Source organism: Haliotis asinina, chromosome 5 (genome assembly GCF_037392515.1).
Source record: "Haliotis asinina isolate JCU_RB_2024 chromosome 5, JCU_Hal_asi_v2, whole genome shotgun sequence".
NCBI lineage: Eukaryota > Metazoa > Mollusca > Gastropoda > Lepetellida > Haliotidae > Haliotis > Haliotis asinina.
In genome coordinates this window covers 15,367,176-15,386,664 of record NC_090284.1, presented here as the reverse complement: position 1 = coordinate 15,386,664, position 19,489 = coordinate 15,367,176, and the positions used below count along the sequence as shown (strand labels likewise).

The 19,489-nt window shown below is 38.1% G+C and overlaps 1 protein-coding gene across 2 annotated transcripts in view; it reads left to right on the top strand.

Annotated features, from left to right (window-relative positions):
- Window positions 1-845: 845 nt before the first annotated feature.
- Window positions 846-19,489, top strand: part of LOC137284062 (nuclear factor NF-kappa-B p105 subunit-like) — a 30,533-nt gene continuing 11,889 nt past the window's right edge. Inside the window, exons 1-15 of one of the 2 annotated variants that reach the window (XM_067815722.1) lie at window positions 846-1,077; window positions 8,329-8,460; window positions 9,463-9,602; window positions 10,412-10,560; window positions 11,671-11,804; window positions 11,934-12,092; window positions 12,434-12,538; window positions 13,890-13,984; window positions 14,198-14,336; window positions 15,039-15,221; window positions 15,554-15,598; window positions 16,164-16,631; window positions 17,287-17,446; window positions 17,780-17,897; window positions 18,839-19,061. In XM_067815722.1, coding sequence (XP_067671823.1) covers window positions 8,331-8,460; window positions 9,463-9,602; window positions 10,412-10,560; window positions 11,671-11,804; window positions 11,934-12,092; window positions 12,434-12,538; window positions 13,890-13,984; window positions 14,198-14,336; window positions 15,039-15,221; window positions 15,554-15,598; window positions 16,164-16,631; window positions 17,287-17,446; window positions 17,780-17,897; window positions 18,839-19,061 — 2,248 coding nt within the window. In that variant the 5' untranslated portion in view covers window positions 846-1,077; window positions 8,329-8,330. Of the gene's footprint in view, window positions 1,078-1,124; window positions 1,348-8,328; window positions 8,461-9,462; window positions 9,603-10,411; window positions 10,561-11,670; window positions 11,805-11,933; window positions 12,093-12,433; window positions 12,539-13,889; window positions 13,985-14,197; window positions 14,337-15,038; window positions 15,222-15,553; window positions 15,599-16,163; window positions 16,632-17,286; window positions 17,447-17,779; window positions 17,898-18,838; window positions 19,062-19,489 lie in introns of those variants that run through there. The other variant, XM_067815721.1, reaches the window with a different exon arrangement.

Here is a 19,489-nt window from a genome sequence, read left to right as displayed (position 1 = left end):
AGTAAATAGATACACAAATGAATGAAATACATAATTTATTAAAAGTCCTGCATTAAACGATTTTTTAGTCTCAATTATCATGATAATGCATAAACCTTTATGGGTAACAACTTTTTGTGTATTACACAGAGTGACTTCAGTGTAGATCTAGATTCTTACACCGTTTTCAAGGTTAAATGTGTTTAAAGATTCACGTTTAGCTTGAAAATGGTGAAATGGTGAATCTACACAAAAATGTTGCCCAGTACAAAAAACAAGAAGTCGTTATCGATGAAGTATGCCTTATTTCTGGCTCAGCAACTTCAAGGATGCTGCATCATGATAGTTAATAGATACATAAACACATGAAATTCATTATTTACTGTAACCTCTGTATGTGCTGCACAGAAGTTTTGGAAATATTTGTTCCAGTCTTAGGTTGAACATTGGAATGCAGGATGAATATTTGTATCTTTCATTCCTTGATATGTTTTCACATAAAAATATATCAATCTGCATAGATTATCATATGAATCTATTGAACAACATGTGCATTTAAGACACACTACGGAATAAAAATTCCATATTTATGCACGTCAAGAAATCAGATTAGAATACTGGTACACGTATTAAATCGGTTATATCGTGCATATGTCTTTTTTCCAGAAAGAACTTCACCCACGCTTCGTTTTCGACTGACTCACAGCACGTTGGTGTTGATGATTTGGAGATTTTACGTACGCTTTCCGACATGACGCGTACTTTGCACGCAGCAGACTAATGATTCTATAAATAGAACTGATCGTCTCATGGACCAATCAGATGACAGTCACGTGGTAGGTTTGGGCCAATGCACGAAATGCGGGGATTCCCCGATAGGAATCCCCAATGGCGGATGCAGAGTAACGACCGCAAATACAAATTGTAATTACCAGATTTCATAGCGCTGAGAACGTTTCGAAATCACAACATTTGCTAGTATTATCGAGTGAAAAGGGAGACATCATCCCAACATTAGATGCGCCCACTGGGCCTTCTGTACATCAAGAAATAAAACCATATACTACGCCCAGCATTCAGTGGTTGGTCGAGACACAGGCAAGTTTTGCTTTCATGTTCCTGCTTTGTTGCTATATTTACACACTAGACAACAGGATTCTCGGAATTCACACGTACATTTTATATACTTCGTCGATTTCGGAGGATAAGATTTGGATGTAGACCATTCATCTGTGTGTTTGTGATCAGTGTACTATGTTGACAGCATGGGTGATTTACAATTACAGATGCAACGACAAAGTTTGTTTGGCATGAAAGACGTGTATTTTACAGAATGTCTGCCACCTGCAGTGGTACAGAATGGCCCAGGTGATTTACAGTACTGACACACTTGCTTAACTTATTGTTCACAAATAATTACTGTAATCGCACGCAAGTTTGTTTCCCTTTATGAATGAGTATATACCCTGTACTGAATACCTAACATGCATTAGTTTGAATGAACCCAACCTGAGGTATATTCAGGAAGTAAATAGACAAGGGATTTGTCTTGGATTCCAAAGTAAGTGGTTACTGGAAAGCAATAATGATTTTGTTCAAAACAGAATTTTTAATGAATATCTGAATATCTGAAGTCAGTTGCAGCTTACTTGGGGCTGAAGATATGCCACAAAGATGGCCTTAGTAAACTCATATGTGGGTGCTGAATTTTTACATGCACAAAGGTTATAAAACAAGTATTGCCCCATATATTTTCAACAAATTGAAATCACCTTTGAAGAATCAAACTGTTTGGATATTTTGAGGCAAATTATTAAAATGTATGAAATTTCCTTTCTTTAATTTGACCATGCATGTACCGCTGTAACACAAGTAGGTTTCTGTAAAAGAAACTCCAATTCAGATTTAGCATACAGTAGTGTTGTCACTATTTTATTCTAGTAATCATGAGTCACCCACAAATATTACAAATTTCTACATTAGGTTAACACAAAAAATAGGGTCAATATCATGGCTAAGCGTCACTGTTTTACACCCCCCATTGCAGCATAATGCCTATCTTATCAGAGACATGACAGTTAAGGTTCGAGTTGAAGGATACTTAACAAACTGTAAGATGGTATTCTCCTACAGTTGAGTTACTGTCTTATCTGTGGTATTTTGGTCATGTGCAGTTGTAGAGTTTTTCTGCAAGCTATTGAAGTACTGACATCCACATTAGCAAGGTTAAACTACCAGTTTGTTTCCTGTCATGACATAAACTCGTGGTGCAAATTAATCCCCAGCTCAGAGGAGCTCCAGGAATTGGTAAATGCAAGGCACAACTGATTGAAGAGATTGCTAATTTTTGTTTTATTACAAATCGTATGGTTACCAATAGACACCCAAAGTTTCCTTTTCATATTTATTATTCTTTCTGCTCATTATTCCTATAGACATGACACAGAGTGTTCCATAGGAGAGGTATTCTACGGGTGATGAAACTTTTTTTAAAAAAGTGAAATTTAAATAGTCAAAAAAAAAAAGAAAGGAAGAAAGAAAGTTTCTAGATGAATAGCACGGCAAAGCTGTGATTATGTTTAATGGTCAAAATTTTTGCACTCACATACATGTCAGGGACTGAAATGCAAATTTTTAACAACTGATAAATTAAGCATGCTTTTGTGAAAAGAAGTGTGTCAGTACCATTTGATGATCATAATAGCAATTATGACATCCCAGTTTGTTGTTTTGGTATACGTCATGTAAACCCGTAAGCCTGAGTTGGATTTCCTGAACACTATCATGCTAAGAAAAGCAGTTAATTTCTCCTGGGCCAATAAAATAACCCTGAAGTTAAATTATCGTCTAAAACAGGAATTTATCTCATGTGCACTGGTATTCAAAATGGCCCACTGATTTTAAGCTGTGCGATTGGGATTGTCATCAATAAATTGTTTGATGTGGCACAACGATATGTTTTGAATTGGTCAAATGTATCACTTTATTCATTGAATAATGGTGAGAATTACTTAAATAATTTCATCATTTTTCATCAATGTCATTTAAGTATTTACCATACTGTGGAATCCAAATTAAGCACAGTTTTAATCACTTCATATTGTGTATGAGTATGTATGTACATGTATATCACTAATGTATATGATTTAGTATTTTATGTAATGTGATATTCACAAACTGTATCTCATCAGTACTGAAAAGTCAATCACATTGTCAAGTCAAGAACATAAGATGTTAGATTCCTATAACCTGTCCATCAGTTGATTGTAAACTTTGAAGTGATCACTGTGTTGCCTTTTGTATTTGTATGTTAGCAGTTGACTTTTATCCATATGAGTTGTTCTTGAGAGCTTTTAAGATATATGATATTTTAAGTTTATTACATCAAAACACTGCTTCACAAAAATTATCACGGCCATACTCTCAAAACAGACCAACAAACATTCATAAATATATTGGTAAATTGCCTATCCAACAGTTTAATATTTGCAAATAAAATTTAGAATTGCTATATTTTGAAATATTTGACATGGTGACTTATCATGATGATAAGATCAATTTCACCATTGTCCTCAACCTGAAGGAGCCAAAAGGTTGCTCTAATTGTATGTCTCAGGTATCCATTTTGAAAAACTGCATGACTGCAGTCAAAAATGACACTCACAAAATGGCAATTCAGATCTCTCACGAATAGAGCATGACTATGGTTTTATGCCACTTTTAGCCATATTCCAGCAATATCATTGAAGGAAACACCAGAATTGGACATCATACATTGTGCCCATGTGGGTATTCAAGCCTAGTTCTTAAGTGATCGTTTAACCACAAGGATACCCAACTGTCCCACATGTCAATAAGACTCATGAGGTACTCAGGTAGAACTGGTCTTCAGCAACCCATGATTGACACAAAAGGTGACTATGCGTGTCGTAAGTGGCGATTAACAGCGATTTCACTGAATTGGTTGACACATGTCATCAGTTCCCAGTTGCACAGATCGATGCTCATGCTGTAGATCACTGGATTGTCTGGTCCAGACTCCTATTTACAGACCGCCACCATATAGCTGGAATATTGCTGCATGCAATGTTAAACTAAACTCACTCGCTCATGAATAAAAGAATGTAGTCTGAAATTGTAAACAAAAAATTGATAAAAAGCCAGAACTGTCATTCCCTATACTACTGGCCCAGTTCCTTGAAGCTATCTTAATGCTAAAACAATCCTAACGCCTATACTTCAATATGAATTGAAAATGATTTGTACCAGACAGCCCTGTCCTCAGTAAGTCTTGGTGACTGTGTAGTTTCAATTCAACATTAACATATTTCTTTGGGTATAGCCAATGAGTAAGGAAAATATTTGGATGCAGAAACAAATGCTGTTTATAAGAAACTGAGACAGTCTTTTATTTGCTAACATTTCCACCCTAACTTGTTTGGTTTTAACCACCTTAATCAAATAAGGAAAACAACCACAATGGATCACATAAACAGTGTGGAGTATGACAGGATAATCTTGTGTGGGAATTACCCATGATTGTCTCATGTTCAGAATAACCGTGTTAATTTCATGTCAAATATACCCACAATAATCTCTTGTCAAAATAGTCATGATAATCTCATGTAGAAAATAGCCATTATAAATGTAGAAATGTTCAGATTTATACAAATGACAGAATCCAGTAAGACTAACACAAAGGGTTATCAGTGTCAGGTTCAATGTCTAACTGCAACATGACATGTACAAGGGATTTCCTGTAGCACTAAGGTGGGAACGGGCAAGCTCAAAATGGGACAAGTAAAATAGTACATGTATTTGGATGGCAGTTTCCAAAGGAAAATGTTTTAATCAGCAAGCAGTTTAACAGCCTTGCTAATCACTCGTGTTAAGGTGATATTATGCAATAATTAATTAATTTACATTTGTAGAGCTTGTTATAAATAACATCTTGTACAAAGCAAAAGGCAAGGCACTTTCCTTGTTATGAGGAAAATATTTTGTATAGCTCCCACAATGTTGTAATTAATATTGTGTTGCATCATACAGTGACCTTGACACGGTAGGGTAGATTTAATGAGGTCTGAGTTATTGGTAGTTATAGGAATACTGTAAAGGTAGATATACTGTAAGTGTTGAGTAGATAAATGAGTACTGGTAATGGAACACAGGCAGATGATGAGGTTGAAGTGTTATGGCTGATCACCATTGATGTTTCATGGATGGATATTTAGTCTTTCTTGGAAAGATGATGTTACATGGATATGTTTCATGAATGGATGTTGATTGATGTTACATGGATATGTTTCATGAATGAGTGTTGATTGATGTTTCATGAATGGATGTGGACTGAGGTTTCATGAATGGATGTTGATTGATGTTACATGGAGATGTTTCATGAATGGATGTTGACTGATGTTACATGGATATGTTTCATGAATGGATGTTGACTGATGTTACATGGATATGTTTCATGAATGAGTGTTGATTGATGTTTCATGAATGGATGTGGACTGAGGTTTCATGAATGGATGTTGATTGATGTTACATGGAGATGTTTCATGAATGGATGTTGACTGATGTTACATGGATATGTTTCATGAATGGATGTTGACTGATGTTACATGGAGATGTTTCATGAATGAGTGTTGATTGATGTTTCATGAATGGATGTGGACTGAGGTTTCATGAATGGATGTTGATTGATGTTACATGGAGATGTTTCATGAATGGATGTTGACTGATGTTACATGGATATGTTTCATGAATGGATGTTGATTGATGTTACATGGAGATGTTTCATGAATGGATGTTGATTGATGTTACATGGATATGTTTCATGAATGGATGTTGATTGATGTTACATGGATATGTTTCATGAATGAGTGTTGATTGATGTTTCATGAATGGATGTGGACTGAGGTTTCATGAATGGATGTTGATTGATGTTACATGGAGATGTTTCATGAATGGATGTTGACTGATGTTACATGGATATGTTTCATGAATGGATGTTGACTGATGTTACATGGATATGTTTCATGAATGAGTGTTGATTGATGTTTCATGAATGGATGTGGACTGAGGTTTCATGAATGGATGTTGATTGATGTTACATGGAGATGTTTCATGAATGGATGTTGACTGATGTTACATGGATATGTTTCATGAATGGATGTTGACTGATGTTACATGGAGATGTTTCATGAATGAGTGTTGATTGATGTTTCATGAATGGATGTGGACTGAGGTTTCATGAATGGATGTTGATTGATGTTACATGGATATGTTTCATGAATGGATGTTGACTGATGTTACATGGATATGTTTCATGAATGAGTGTTGATTGATGTTTCATGAATGGATGTGGACTGAGGTTTCATGAATGGATGTTGATTGATGTTACATGGAGATGTTTCATGAATGGATGTTGACTGATGTTACATGGATATGTTTCATGAATGGATGTTGATTGATGTTACATGGAGATGTTTCATGAATGGATGTTGATTGATGTTACATGGAGATGTTTCATGAATGGATGTTGATTGATGTTACATGGATATGTTTCATGAATGAGTGTTGATTGATGTTTCATGAATGGATGTGGACTGAGGTTTCATGAATGGATGTTGATTGATGTTACATGGAGATGTTTCATGAATGGATGTTGACTGATGTTACATGGATATGTTTCATGAATGGATGTTGACTGATGTTACATGGATATGTTTCATGAATGAGTGTTGATTGATGTTTCATGAATGGATGTGGACTGAGGTTTCATGAATGGATGTTGATTGATGTTACATGGAGATGTTTCATGAATGGATGTTGACTGATGTTACATGGATATGTTTCATGAATGGATGTTGACTGATGTTACATGGATATGTTTCATGAATGAGTGTTGATTGATGTTTCATGAATGGATGTGGACTGAGGTTTCATGAATGGATGTTGATTGATGTTACATGGAGATGTTTCATGAATGGATGTTGACTGATGTTACATGGATATGTTTCATGAATGGATGTTGATTGATGTTACATGGAGATGTTTCATGAATGGATGTTGACTGATGTTACATGGAGATGTTTCATGAATGGATGTTGACTGATGTTACATGGAGATGTTTCATGAATGGATGTTGACTGATGTTACATGGATATGTTTCATGAATGAGTGTTGATTGATGTTTCATGAATGGATGTGGACTGAGGTTTCATGAATGGATGTTGATTGATGTTACATGGAGATGTTTCATGAATGGATGTTGACTGATGTTACATGGATATGTTTCATGAATGGATGTTGATTGATGTTACATGGATATGTTTCATGAATGGATGTTGATTGATGTTACATGGAGATGTTTCATGAATGGATGTTGATTGATGTTACATGGAGATGTTTCATGAATGGATGTTGATTGATGTTACATGGAGATGTTTCATGAATGGATGTTGATTGATGTTACATGGAGATGTTTCATGAATGGATGTTGATTGATGTTACATGGAGATGTTTCATGAATGGATGTTGATTGATGTTACATGGATATGTTTCATGAATGGATGTTGATTGATGTTACATGGATATGTTTCATGAATGGATGTTGATTGATGTTACATGGATATGTTTCATGAATGGATGTTGATTGATGTTACATGGAGATGTTTCATGAATGGATGTTGATTGATGTTACATGGAGATGTTTCATGAATGGATGTTGATTGATGTTACATGGAGATGTTTCATGAATGGATGTTGATTGATGTTACATGGAGATGTTTCATGAATGGATGTTGACTGATGTTACATGGATATGTTTCATGAATGGATGTTGACTGATAGTTAATGAATGGATATTGACTGATGTTATTTGTGGATGGATGTTGACTGATGTTATTTATGAGTGGATGTTAACGCGACATTTCATGGATGGAAGTTGACAGTGGATGTTGAATTCATCCATGGATATTGTTAAATGGATGTTGACAGATATATGTAGACTAACATTTAATGGATGGATATTCCTTAATGATTCAACCCATAAAGATCTGGGTTAGACATGATCTTCAGTAACCCATGCTTGTTTTAAGAGACGACGAACAGGATTCGGTGGTCAGGCTTGCCGACATGTCATCGTATCCTATTTGCATAAATTGATGCTCATGTTGTTCTCCACTGGAGTATTGCTAAATGCGACATAAAACTAAACTTAATCAATCCTTAATGATTTAGCATTGGATCTTGTCCGAAGGATGTTGACAATCAGACTGTGACAAAAAAGGATATCAGATATTGCCCAGTGTTTCATAAATTGGTCTTTACCGATGTTTTCAGGGATGGATGACGCTGGCGACTCTAATGACTCGGTGGAAGTCCCACTAGAGCAGTCCCACCTCCCTGTTGACCTCCAGACCAAATTTGTCGACAATGGCGACTACCATATGATGAATGGAAATGGGGCATTGGGTAAGTGATGATATACACTATCAAAGTATAAACTTCTTTTAATATTGAAATAATACCTTAATTTGTTACCATGGCTATCCAACCATCATCACAGAATCCTTTGACATTGCAGTGGGAATATCCTTGGTAAAACCATTCATTCCTAAAACCCGGGTTGGATTATGCAAATCGGTGCAATATGTTAAGCTAATATTTTGTGTTCCCCAACTTGATAAACAGGAATATTACCAAAAGCTGTGTAAAACAAAGCTCACACATCATGTGGTAGACAAAATACGAAAGGATTGTGAATTTGAAAGAAGACGCTTGACTGATTCTGAGTCAGCATACCCAGTTCTGTCTGAGTCAAGCCAGCATATCCAAGGGTTGACTCTTGTGAATTCCTTTCAATCTATTAGCCTCTGATTTAGATATGCTGTGGCTAGTCCATACAAAGACTAAAACATACTGACAATTTTGCCAAGACACCAGTATTTAGTAAGTAAAGAAGAAATGTTTGCACAGGAGACAAAGATTGTGTCCCATCACACATGTGACAACCATTTTACCAGCTGTCGGTTGTAATGGGTATTAGTCAGACATATATGGTTGTTACTGCCCAGCAATGTTTCTGGAACTGCCTACATATTTCTTTGTCTCCAAATCTGCTACAAAATTACAGTAAGCATTAAAGTTCCTTTACCTGAATATATTCAACTAATGTCATCATTTTACACAGGTGACTATTTATTCCTCTATAATGTTATGGTATATGCTTACTGATTTGATTTATCACAAATTATGCTATTGGATCAAACACAATGTTTGAATTCCAAAATTTTGAAAAGTGTGATGATAATCACCCGAACTGTCTGCCAAGGTGACTAAATAAGCTCCTATGAGTTTTACTCAGCTGATGTCACGTAAAATTTCATTCAGTCATCTACTTCTGAAGGTGAGACACAAGTGCATGTATGATTTGGTATTATTAGTGTGAGTCCTAAAAAGCTGTTATGTGTCCAGAGTTCCAGCCACACATCAAGATCATTGAAGAGCCCCAACAGCGAGGATTCCGCTTTCGCTATGAGTGTGAGGGCCCCTCCCATGGGGGCTTGCAGGGGGAGAAAAGTGAGAAGAGCAGGAAGTCCTACCCCAGCATCAAGGTAGGGGTTGTCATCACAGGTTGTCATGACAGTTCTAAAGACAGGGTATCCTAGCATGTATTCATGCAGCAAGGTAGGAGGTATTGCCTCAAGGGTATCCTCAGAAAGAAAAAAGATTGGGGTTCTCACCTGTGGGATATTCATGCAGCAAGGGAGGAGATGTTACCTCAAGGGTATCCTCAGAACAGCAAGATAGGATGTGTTACCTCAAGGTTTTCCTCAGAACAGGATAGGGGTGTTCACTTCAGGTATATTATTGCAAAATAGGGCATCACAAGAGTATTATGGTCATATGCTGTGTCTCAATGGTCAGTGGACAGACTTTCCACCTGGAGAGCAGAAGGTCAGATGATAGCAGATGGAATTTGTTGTTGCCCTGGCTGAAGCTTCTTAACTTGCTTAATGTAATAAAATTGGACTTAATGGGACTGCATGTGGAGTGTATGAGTGGGGTATCAGTGTTGAACTGTAATATGACATCTCAGTGGTGGCACTGTAAAATACAGACAGTACAAGCATGTGATGTATCATGTTGCCATTACATTCAGTAATTTTGTCAGTGTCAAACCTCATCATATCTCACCTGACCAGGTGTTAGTCATATGCTCGTAATCTAGTTTCATATCAATATTGGTGTGATGGGGTACCCAAGTGATTAAAGCATTCACTCATAATACCAAAGACCAGGGTTTAATTTCCAACATGGGTATAATATGTGAAGTGCATTTCTGGTGTTTCTAGTCATATTACTGGACTATTGCTAAAAGTAGCATAAAACCATACTCATTTATGTCAATATTTCATGGCAGATTGAGAACTACAATGGTCCAGCTAAGATTGTGGTGACCCTGGTGACAGACGAGGATCAACCAAAACACCATGCCCACAAGCTCGTGGGAAGAAACTGTCAAAATGGAATCTGTGTACAAGAAGTACAGTCAACCAGTGGCACTATTTCGTAAGTGTTTCATGGTAATCCATCAGATCCTACTATTCCCCTATACTACAAGACACAAACAGTTGGAGTCACAGAACAAACCTCCACCATGTTCTCTCTCAATGACAAGACACTGACTGTTTGAATCACAGGACAACTCACCATATTCCCTTGTTCCCATATCCCATGACATGACTGCTTTGTCTTTTCTGAGATACGAAGTAAATAAGTTTGGACCAAAAACACCTTCTTCCTCAGAACATCTAATATGTCCAGTGAACAATGTATCAATTCTTTGAAGGGCAAAGACATGATGAAGGAGCAAGCATCCTCTTCAAAGTGTTATTCAAAATAAAGAAGTTGACATCCTTAAATCTTGCTTTTCTTTTTATGTCTAATTGTGAAAATGAATAAATATCAACATCTTTTTAATTACTTTACAGCATAGGCAATTTAAAGGCCACGTACAACCCAAAAATCAAACATAATTAAAACACAGTTGTTCAAGATACTGAAACCAGTCAGAGCAGTTGTGTGTGCACTCATGTGTAACGATGCCCTGTCATTGGCCACTAGTTCATTTGCTGATACGCTTATCTGGCTTTTTGTTTATGGCTTATAAACATGATAGGTGTTTATTTCAAATTGCATGTGGTCAGTGATTGAAGTTGTGCATGGTATATTGTCATTAGCAGGCAGACATATAGGTGTCAATAATTCAGACATTGAGCCTGCGAATTACAATCAACACGTTTTTTTATGTAACAAGTAGATTATTTACTTGTTTATGTACACAACCAACTTTAGACTACTGCTCTCAACCTCATACTCCAAGCAGGCATATAGTTTCAAGCTCTGCGAACATACTCACGTTATGAGTGCAGCATTATGAGTGCAGCGCAGCATAGCTGTTGAAACCGCTTTTTCCCCCAGCGCAGGACGAAAATTACTGAATCATTTGAAGTCAGATTTCGCGGGCTTTTTTCATAGCACTATGTTTCAACTTGGTTGAATTGGCATTTTTGATGATTTGTGCAAGCACCAACTATCACCCACCCCCTCCCTTATTTCCCCCGAAACATTGTGCCACATACTCAAAGTGATGATGCTGAACTCTTTTCGTGTTTCCAGCTTTCCCAATCTGTGTGTGCTGCATGTCACACGGAAGAAGGCGACTGAGGTGTTGGAGGGCCGCATTCTTGAGTCTCTCATCCTTGAGAGGAAGGTCCAGCAAGGGCACATGAATGCTGATATAGCCATCACAAGTAGGTTTGGGCATTGTGGGATGATTCAGCAATAGACTAGGAGGTTTTTCTTACAAACACATGTGTAGTAGTCTGTGTTGATTATACAATATACAGGAATACTAATTCTTATCCTTGTGTATCTGGTAGAGGAGGACAAAGACAAAGCCCGGAAGCAGGCACAAGAGCAGGCCAAGAACATGTCACTCAACGTGGTGAGGCTGTGTTTCCAGGTGTATCTGATGGATGAAAAGAAAAACTTTACTAAACATCTGCCGCAAGTAGTATCCAGGCCTATCTATGACAGCAGTAAGTAGCTCCAATCAGACTCAGTGAACTTAGTTCATGTTTTTTGTCCCTGCTTTAAACCAAGCATGGAAGTCAAATGATTTTGATGGTTTAGAAACCCCAAGACCCTAAAACTTTCTCATTGACTCCCTTCTTTCCTGTCTGAGGGTCAGTGAGGGTAGCCTAATGGTTAATGTGATCGCTCTTCAAGCCAAAGACAAAAGCCAGTTCCCTACATGGGTATTGTGTGTGAAACCAATTTCTAGTGTCTCCCCACTGTGACATTTCTGGAATGCTTCTAAAAGTGGCATAAATCTGTACTTACTCACTCACTCACACACTCCCTTATTCCCTGTCTGCAGAATCCCCTGGTGCATCTGCACTCAAAATCTGCAGGATGGACAAGTACGGTGGCTGCTGTACTGGCAATGAGGAGGTGTTCCTCCTGTGCGAGAAGGTTCAGAAAGGTGGGTGCTTTCTTCATAACAAAATGTGTTCTGAATTAAGTGTTTATAAGTATCGTGTTAGCAGTATTTTCAATTATGAATTGCACAGTATTGTTTAAGAATGTTTTACACCATGCCTGAGATTAAAGACAGGAAGCATTCACTTTCAAAATCAGCTGATAAACTGTTATCATTGAGCATCAATCATCTACAGATTTATTATTATGCTTTATTTTATATTATGTCAATCCAATAGATTTTTATCCCCCCGGCATAAAATGCCGGGGGATATAGTCGAGGCCTTGTCTGTCCGTCCTGCCTGTCTGTCCGTAATTATTTTGTTTCCGGAGCATAACTCATAAACCGTTCAATATTTTAGACCAAACTTGATAGATATAGTAATCTCAGCCTATGGTTGTGCCTGTTGCTATTTGCAGACTTTTGGCATTAAATTTTTTTTTTTGTTTTTCCATGGAACATTTTGGTGTTAGTCTTATGGTGGGGTGGGCTTTGTTTCCGGAGCAGAACTCAAAAACCGTTCAATATTTTTCTGTAAGACTTGGTAGATATATCACTCAGAACCTGTAGTGGTGCCTTTTGCTATGTACAGGATCTTGTGATGTATCATTTTCTCGGTTTCCGTGAAACGTTTTGGACCTAGTCTGAAAAGTGAGAGGTGTGTTTCATTTCAGACCAGAACTCAAAAACTTCTTAATATCTGTCTTTAAAACTTGGCAGATATGTGTGGCGGACCGCAAAGTGGTGCCTTTTGGTTTTTAAAGGTTTTTGTGATTTATTTTTTTCTTGGTTTCCATGGAAACGTTTCAGACTTAGTCTCAAAATGGAGGGATGGGCTTCGTTTCCAGAGCACAACTCGAAAACTAGTTCATATCTTTCAACAGATCTTGGCAGATACATGAGACAGATCTTGAAATTGTGACTTTTGCTGATTACAGATATATGGCATTTATAAGCTTCATGAATTCCATGGAAACAATTCAAACTTAGCCTAAAAAAACAATGAGTAACAGTCAGATGATTTGTCCTTTCAAGCATGTGGGGGCCAGGGGGATATGTTATCTTCTGATGACTCTTGTCATAAGATTTCATAGAAAATATTATCTCTCAGGATATCAGACTGTCACTTATAGTAAATATTAAGATCATTTCCACGGTAATGCTACGACTGGAAACTGGACAGTGAATATCGGATGAGCATCACGGGTACAATAAATTGTATCAGTCTTATGTCTAGCTTCTCATATCCCACTGAAACAGTGCTATAGGCTTTTCTCTACTTATAAGACAGAGCTAGAGTCAAATGTTTGATGTCATGTGATTGAGGGTAGGAAACCTTTTGATGTTTTCACAGATGACATCTCAGTGAGGTTTGTGGAGTTCAGTAAGGATGGGTCAGTCTTGTGGGAGGCTTTCGGTAACTTCAGCCCCCTTGATGTACACAGACAGGTGAGAGATTTGACAGTGGATTTACATAAAAGTGTGCACACTGGTTTTTAGGTGAAAATGTGAAGACAAACCAGTCTGAAATTGGTTTCTTTTATTAGTGTCATTTGCAACAGTGTGTTTATGTTGACAGTGTGCTCACAATCAGTGTTACAAAATGACAACATAGATGGTGTATGTATGGCTGTGTGATATGATGCTGACTTCCTATTACAGTATGCCATCGTGTTCCGCACCCCTCCTTATCGAAACACATCCATTGACAAAGCCGTCAACGTGATGATAATGCTGCAGAGGAAGAGTGACCAGGAGACAAGCGAAGCCAAGGCCTTCACATACTATCCCCGCAATCTTGGTAGGTGCCATCATTGTCTGTATCAGTAAGTGCCCATCACTGTGTTTATCTCAGCTGGTGCTCATCATTGTGTTTATCTCACCAGGGGCCCATCATTGTGTTTATCTCAGCAGGTGCCCATCATGGTGTTTATCTCAGCAGGGGCCCATCATTGTGTTTATCTCAGCAGGGGCCCATCATTGTGTTTATCTCAGCAGGTGCTCATCATTGTGTTTATCTCAGCAGGGGCCCATCATTGTGTTTATCTCAGCAGGTGCTCATCATGGTGTTTATCTCAGCAGGGGCCCATCATTGTGTTTATCTCAGCAGGTGCCCATCATTGTGTTTATCTCAGCAGGTGCTCATCATTGTGTTTATCTCAGCAGGGGCCCATCATTCTGTTTATCTCAGCAGGTGCTTATCATTGTGTTTATCTCAGTAGGTGCCCATCATGGTGTTTATCTCAGCAGGTGCTCATCATTGTGTTTATCTCAGCAGGTGCCCATCATGGTGTTTATCTCAGCAGGGGCCCATCATTGTGTTTATCTCAGCAGGGGCCCATCATGGTGTTTATCTCTGTAGGTGCCCATCATTGTGTTTATCTCAGCAGGTGCCCATCATTGTGTTTATCATAGCAGGTACCCATTTTATATATGCCATGTTCTGGAAACGTACATGTGTAATATCTACATGTTTGTATCATATATTCTGTTCTGTCCCCAGACAAAGATGGTATTGCAAGGAAGAAGAGGAAGGCCATGCCATCACTGGATGGTTTTGGGGGACCATACTTTGGGGGAGCAGGGGGAGGATTTGGCAGCTCGAGGGGTGGGGGAGGTTTCGGTGGGTCTGATGGTGGTGGGGGTGGAGGACAAGTACCACACAGGGTTTTACTGCCTAATGGAAGTAAGTACAATCGTCTATCTAGAACAATTCTTGAGATCTAATGAATCTATTCTTCTATATGCAGAATAAGTTGTGAATCAAATCTGTGTATTATTTAGTGTTGTTTATTGAACTTCCACATTGTTTAATGTTTATTGAGATAAAAATACTGAATAGTTGTTTCCATGTCGCTTGATGGACCAATTCCATATGTTGATGGAATTTTGCTTCAGTTATCTCCATGTCTTGGACCGTCTTATATATGAAATAAGTATCATATTTTTAATCTATATGTAAAATTTGCTGCTTCAGGTTTTATATTTTGTTAATTTGTTAGTGCCTGATATTTTCAGATGTGGTGTACCAAGATGGAAATGTTCCATCCACCATTGAACAAGGTAGGAACAGTCAGCTTTCCTCTGCAAGTCTACTTCTGTATCTGGTAGTGGACTCACTCGCTCAACCAGTCACTCAACCACTCTCTTACTCAACTCACTCACTCACTCACTCACTCAACCACTCAACTAATCACTACCACCTCCATGGTGTAGTGGTTAGAGCATCCGCCCAAGGTTGTGGGTTCATTCCCCGGTTGTGTCATACTGAAAGATGTTAAAATATGGTACTTCATTGTCCTTGTCTGGTGCTCGGCATTAATGGTAGCTAGGAATGGTTGACTTGGAGTCAGTATAATGTGTCTGAGTGGGGTATTGTGGCATGGTATCTCAGTTAGGTAGCACTATTACAAGCAGCCACACATACACATTCATGCGCCTCGTCATGTGAGCGAAATATTCTCAAGGACGTTTTTGTTGATGCTTCTGATGCTATCTTTTGAAATTCCATTGTTCTAACCCATGTATTTGAATGAGACCTCAGAAAAGAAGGTTTGAGGAAGTGTGCAATGTGAAGATTATTACAACATTGACAACCTCTTGAAATCTTGTATGTTTGGAATTACAGCCATACAAGAATGCTACGACAGCCCAGTCAACAGTCCATATCGCACAGACTTGGATGAACTGGACAGTCCCTATGCTGATCTGTCCATGGACTGTGAGCCAATAAAGACATCCCATCACACAACCATCACAGATGTGACAAAGCCACATTCACTCAAACAGAAGGGACAAAGTAGGGGAACCATAAAAGTGGCAGACATCCATGATGCAACAGCCAAGATGGCTGCAGTAAAGCTGAGTGACACACCTAAGAACCCTGGCAGTGAGCCAACAGAGAAAGGGTCAGAGGATGTGAAGGACAGCGAGGTCAAGGACTCAGGGTCAGACACCAGCAGTTCTAATGCACCCACAGAGGGAGCTCGAACGGATGAGGGATTCTCAGAGTCATCCTCCATTCCTGGAGATTTGTCGCCGAAGAAGGCACCTGATGGTGATGACAAACCTGCCCCTCAAAGAGACCCCAAACAAGGTTGGTAGTAGATTTATGCTTTTGCACATAAAAAGTGTATTTAGCAACAACATGCTGCGTTTGATTTGTTTATTTGTTGTTTAGTGAGGGACACTGCAATAGTCCAGCTATATTTCGGTGGTCTGTAAGTGTCTAGAACTGACATTCCATTGATTAAATCCGTTACATTGATCCATGATGGATGTGATGATGTGTCTACCAAGAGAGCAAACTGGACCACCTTTTCCTGTTAGTCCTCAAGCATAGGTTGTTGACGACCAACTCAAACCAGGATCTCCTTAGGTATTTGCCATTGTGCAAAGTGGTTTCTAAATTTTTCTGGTAGTGGACTCCAGTATGCCTGAAAGATACTAGTCCACAAGATAGGTCACAAGCCCGAAATCTGAATGCAGTCATGGGTATCATCATTAAGCTGCTAATATGATAAACATTTTTACCATTTTTATAAACTTGCATGATTGAAAAGTGTATTGTAACTTTACAAGTCGGAGAGCGTGATATATGTACATAACAACCCAATGAAAAAGAACTAGCCAGTCATGGCAGTGACTATGGGTTCCGACTGGATTTTTATAAATTTTGTGTCACAGAATAAAGATGTGGTTCTGAACAATGATTCTAAGCCACTATCAAATACCTGTTACAATTTGTTCAGTTCAAGGCAAGATAGAATTGAGCAAGAGGAAAGATGAAGCTATCCGCATGGCACAGCGAACAGCTGTTGCCCTCCGAGAATACGCTGAGACAGGGGACATCCGCTATTTGCTGCTGGTACAGCGCCATCTAGCATCCATACAAAATGAAAATGGAGATCTGTAAGCATTGTTTGTTTCTTTAAAAAAATCAAAATAACAGTTCAGATTTTGCAAGATGTCATTTGCAATTGAAAATTCCCCACCACAATACATTGAGAGGAAAACTATTCATACGATGTCAACAGACGTTTCAAAGATATGAAAAAAGTATTGATGTCTTATTTTGGTATAAAATGTAATTTGGCGTAAGGTGACAAGACTCCCCCCTTGATCTGTTTTGGTGATAGACAGGAGTTATCCCCCTTCCTTGTACCAGCAGGTGTTGTTGATGAAAGCATTAACTCATACATATACATATTTTGAAACTCATTGCTCTTTCTTGTACCTGTACAGCCCAATTCACCTGGCAGTCATCAACAACCAAGTGATAGCTTTGCAGTACCTGCTTGACGTCATGGGAACACTCCCAAAGTCTAGATCCAGGGTCAATGCCTTCAATCTCCTCCGACAGGTCAGTTGCAACATCACCAACTACTTCCCAACACACATTTCATGGCAGTCAACATTGTACTTCAGTTCTTTTCTATTCTATCCACATGATGTTGGTAATTTATTTATTTCTTGTGTGTTGAAGCCAGTTCTTATAAATTTTGTGCCAACGTTGTTATGCTTTACAAAAATCATAGAAAGTTTTTCACAAATGAATGTCCCAAAGTGAGCTGAATTTGATGTTCTTGTGATTTCAATGATTGCATTGCTTGAGCTATATCAGGGGAGTATGTGTGCAATCAGAGTGCACAGACATGTTAATCGGTAGGGCATGTGCCCAGTCGCTGTCATGAGAAGTTTTATTGAGCAAATTAAAGTCTGGAAGTTTAGTTATATAAAAAGCAAACAAACTACATCCTTATTTACCCAAGATCATTAGCAGCATTTCAGACACAAAATAAGTTGCTTGTATAACAAAAAAAAATGGCAAGCAAAATTCAGCAAGATCAGTCGTCTGCTAGTGACAGGCAATATATAAATAGGAGGTCATGTGATCAAAACACTCTCCCACAGTGCGGAGAGCTGCAGTTCACCAATAAAATGCCATCAATGCTCTATATAGGAAACACTTGATATTTCCATGTAAAATAGATGAACATACCCAAACACATTATAAATAATGTATTCTCAACATTGTTGTTAATACTTGTCCCTTAACATGCTTTGTAATTGCATTATTGCATTATTAACGCTGACATAGCTGAACTATATGTTTCTATGTATAATTACTAGTATTGTTTGGAAACTACAGTGATTTTATTGTTCTTGTGTGGCATTTTAGAAAATACAGTTTACTTATGTCAGGTATAGATTTATAAAAATTGTCAGAAAAATTTCATTAATTGCATGATAAGTTTTGCATGATTAATTAAGTATTTTCCTAATTTTTGTTCACACCCACAGACTGCCCTCCATCTAGCTGTCATCACAAAGCAAAAGAATGTCATTGAGATTCTTCTCCATGCTGGTGGAGACCCCAGCCTCTGTGATCGTCATGGCAACACACCAGCACATCTGGCAGTGTTGAGTGAGAATATAGACTGTCTGCAGTCTCTTGTCAGATATGTTCAGCCAACAGCCAATGTGAACAAACCATTCCCTGAGTTGGATTATCTCAACTATGAGGGTACGGATACTTATCCACCAGGACATGGTGCTATTTATTTTCAGCAGGGTTGCATCAAGTGTGTAGAAAAAATGACTGCTTACTCAATACAAGCGAATTATCCACTGATTCTTAATAAAGGCTTCAAAATGAGTTCATTTTACCTGTTACTGCAATTGAAGGTCTGTATGGCTAAATGTGTATTTGTTTTCCTTCAAAAAATAAGTATCAGATAGAGTTTCATGACCAAATCTGCTAAGTCAAAGGACAGAAAGTTTGTATCAGGCTTTCATCGACAATTGCCAAGTTACTGTAATTTTATGCAGTGATCTTTATCTAGTGTTATGATGTTTACAAAATGTTGATGTTCTATCCTAATTTATCAAAAGAGTAAGCAGTGTTACACTGTGAGATTTTATCCTATGTTGTCAAATTGTTCTATCCTATGT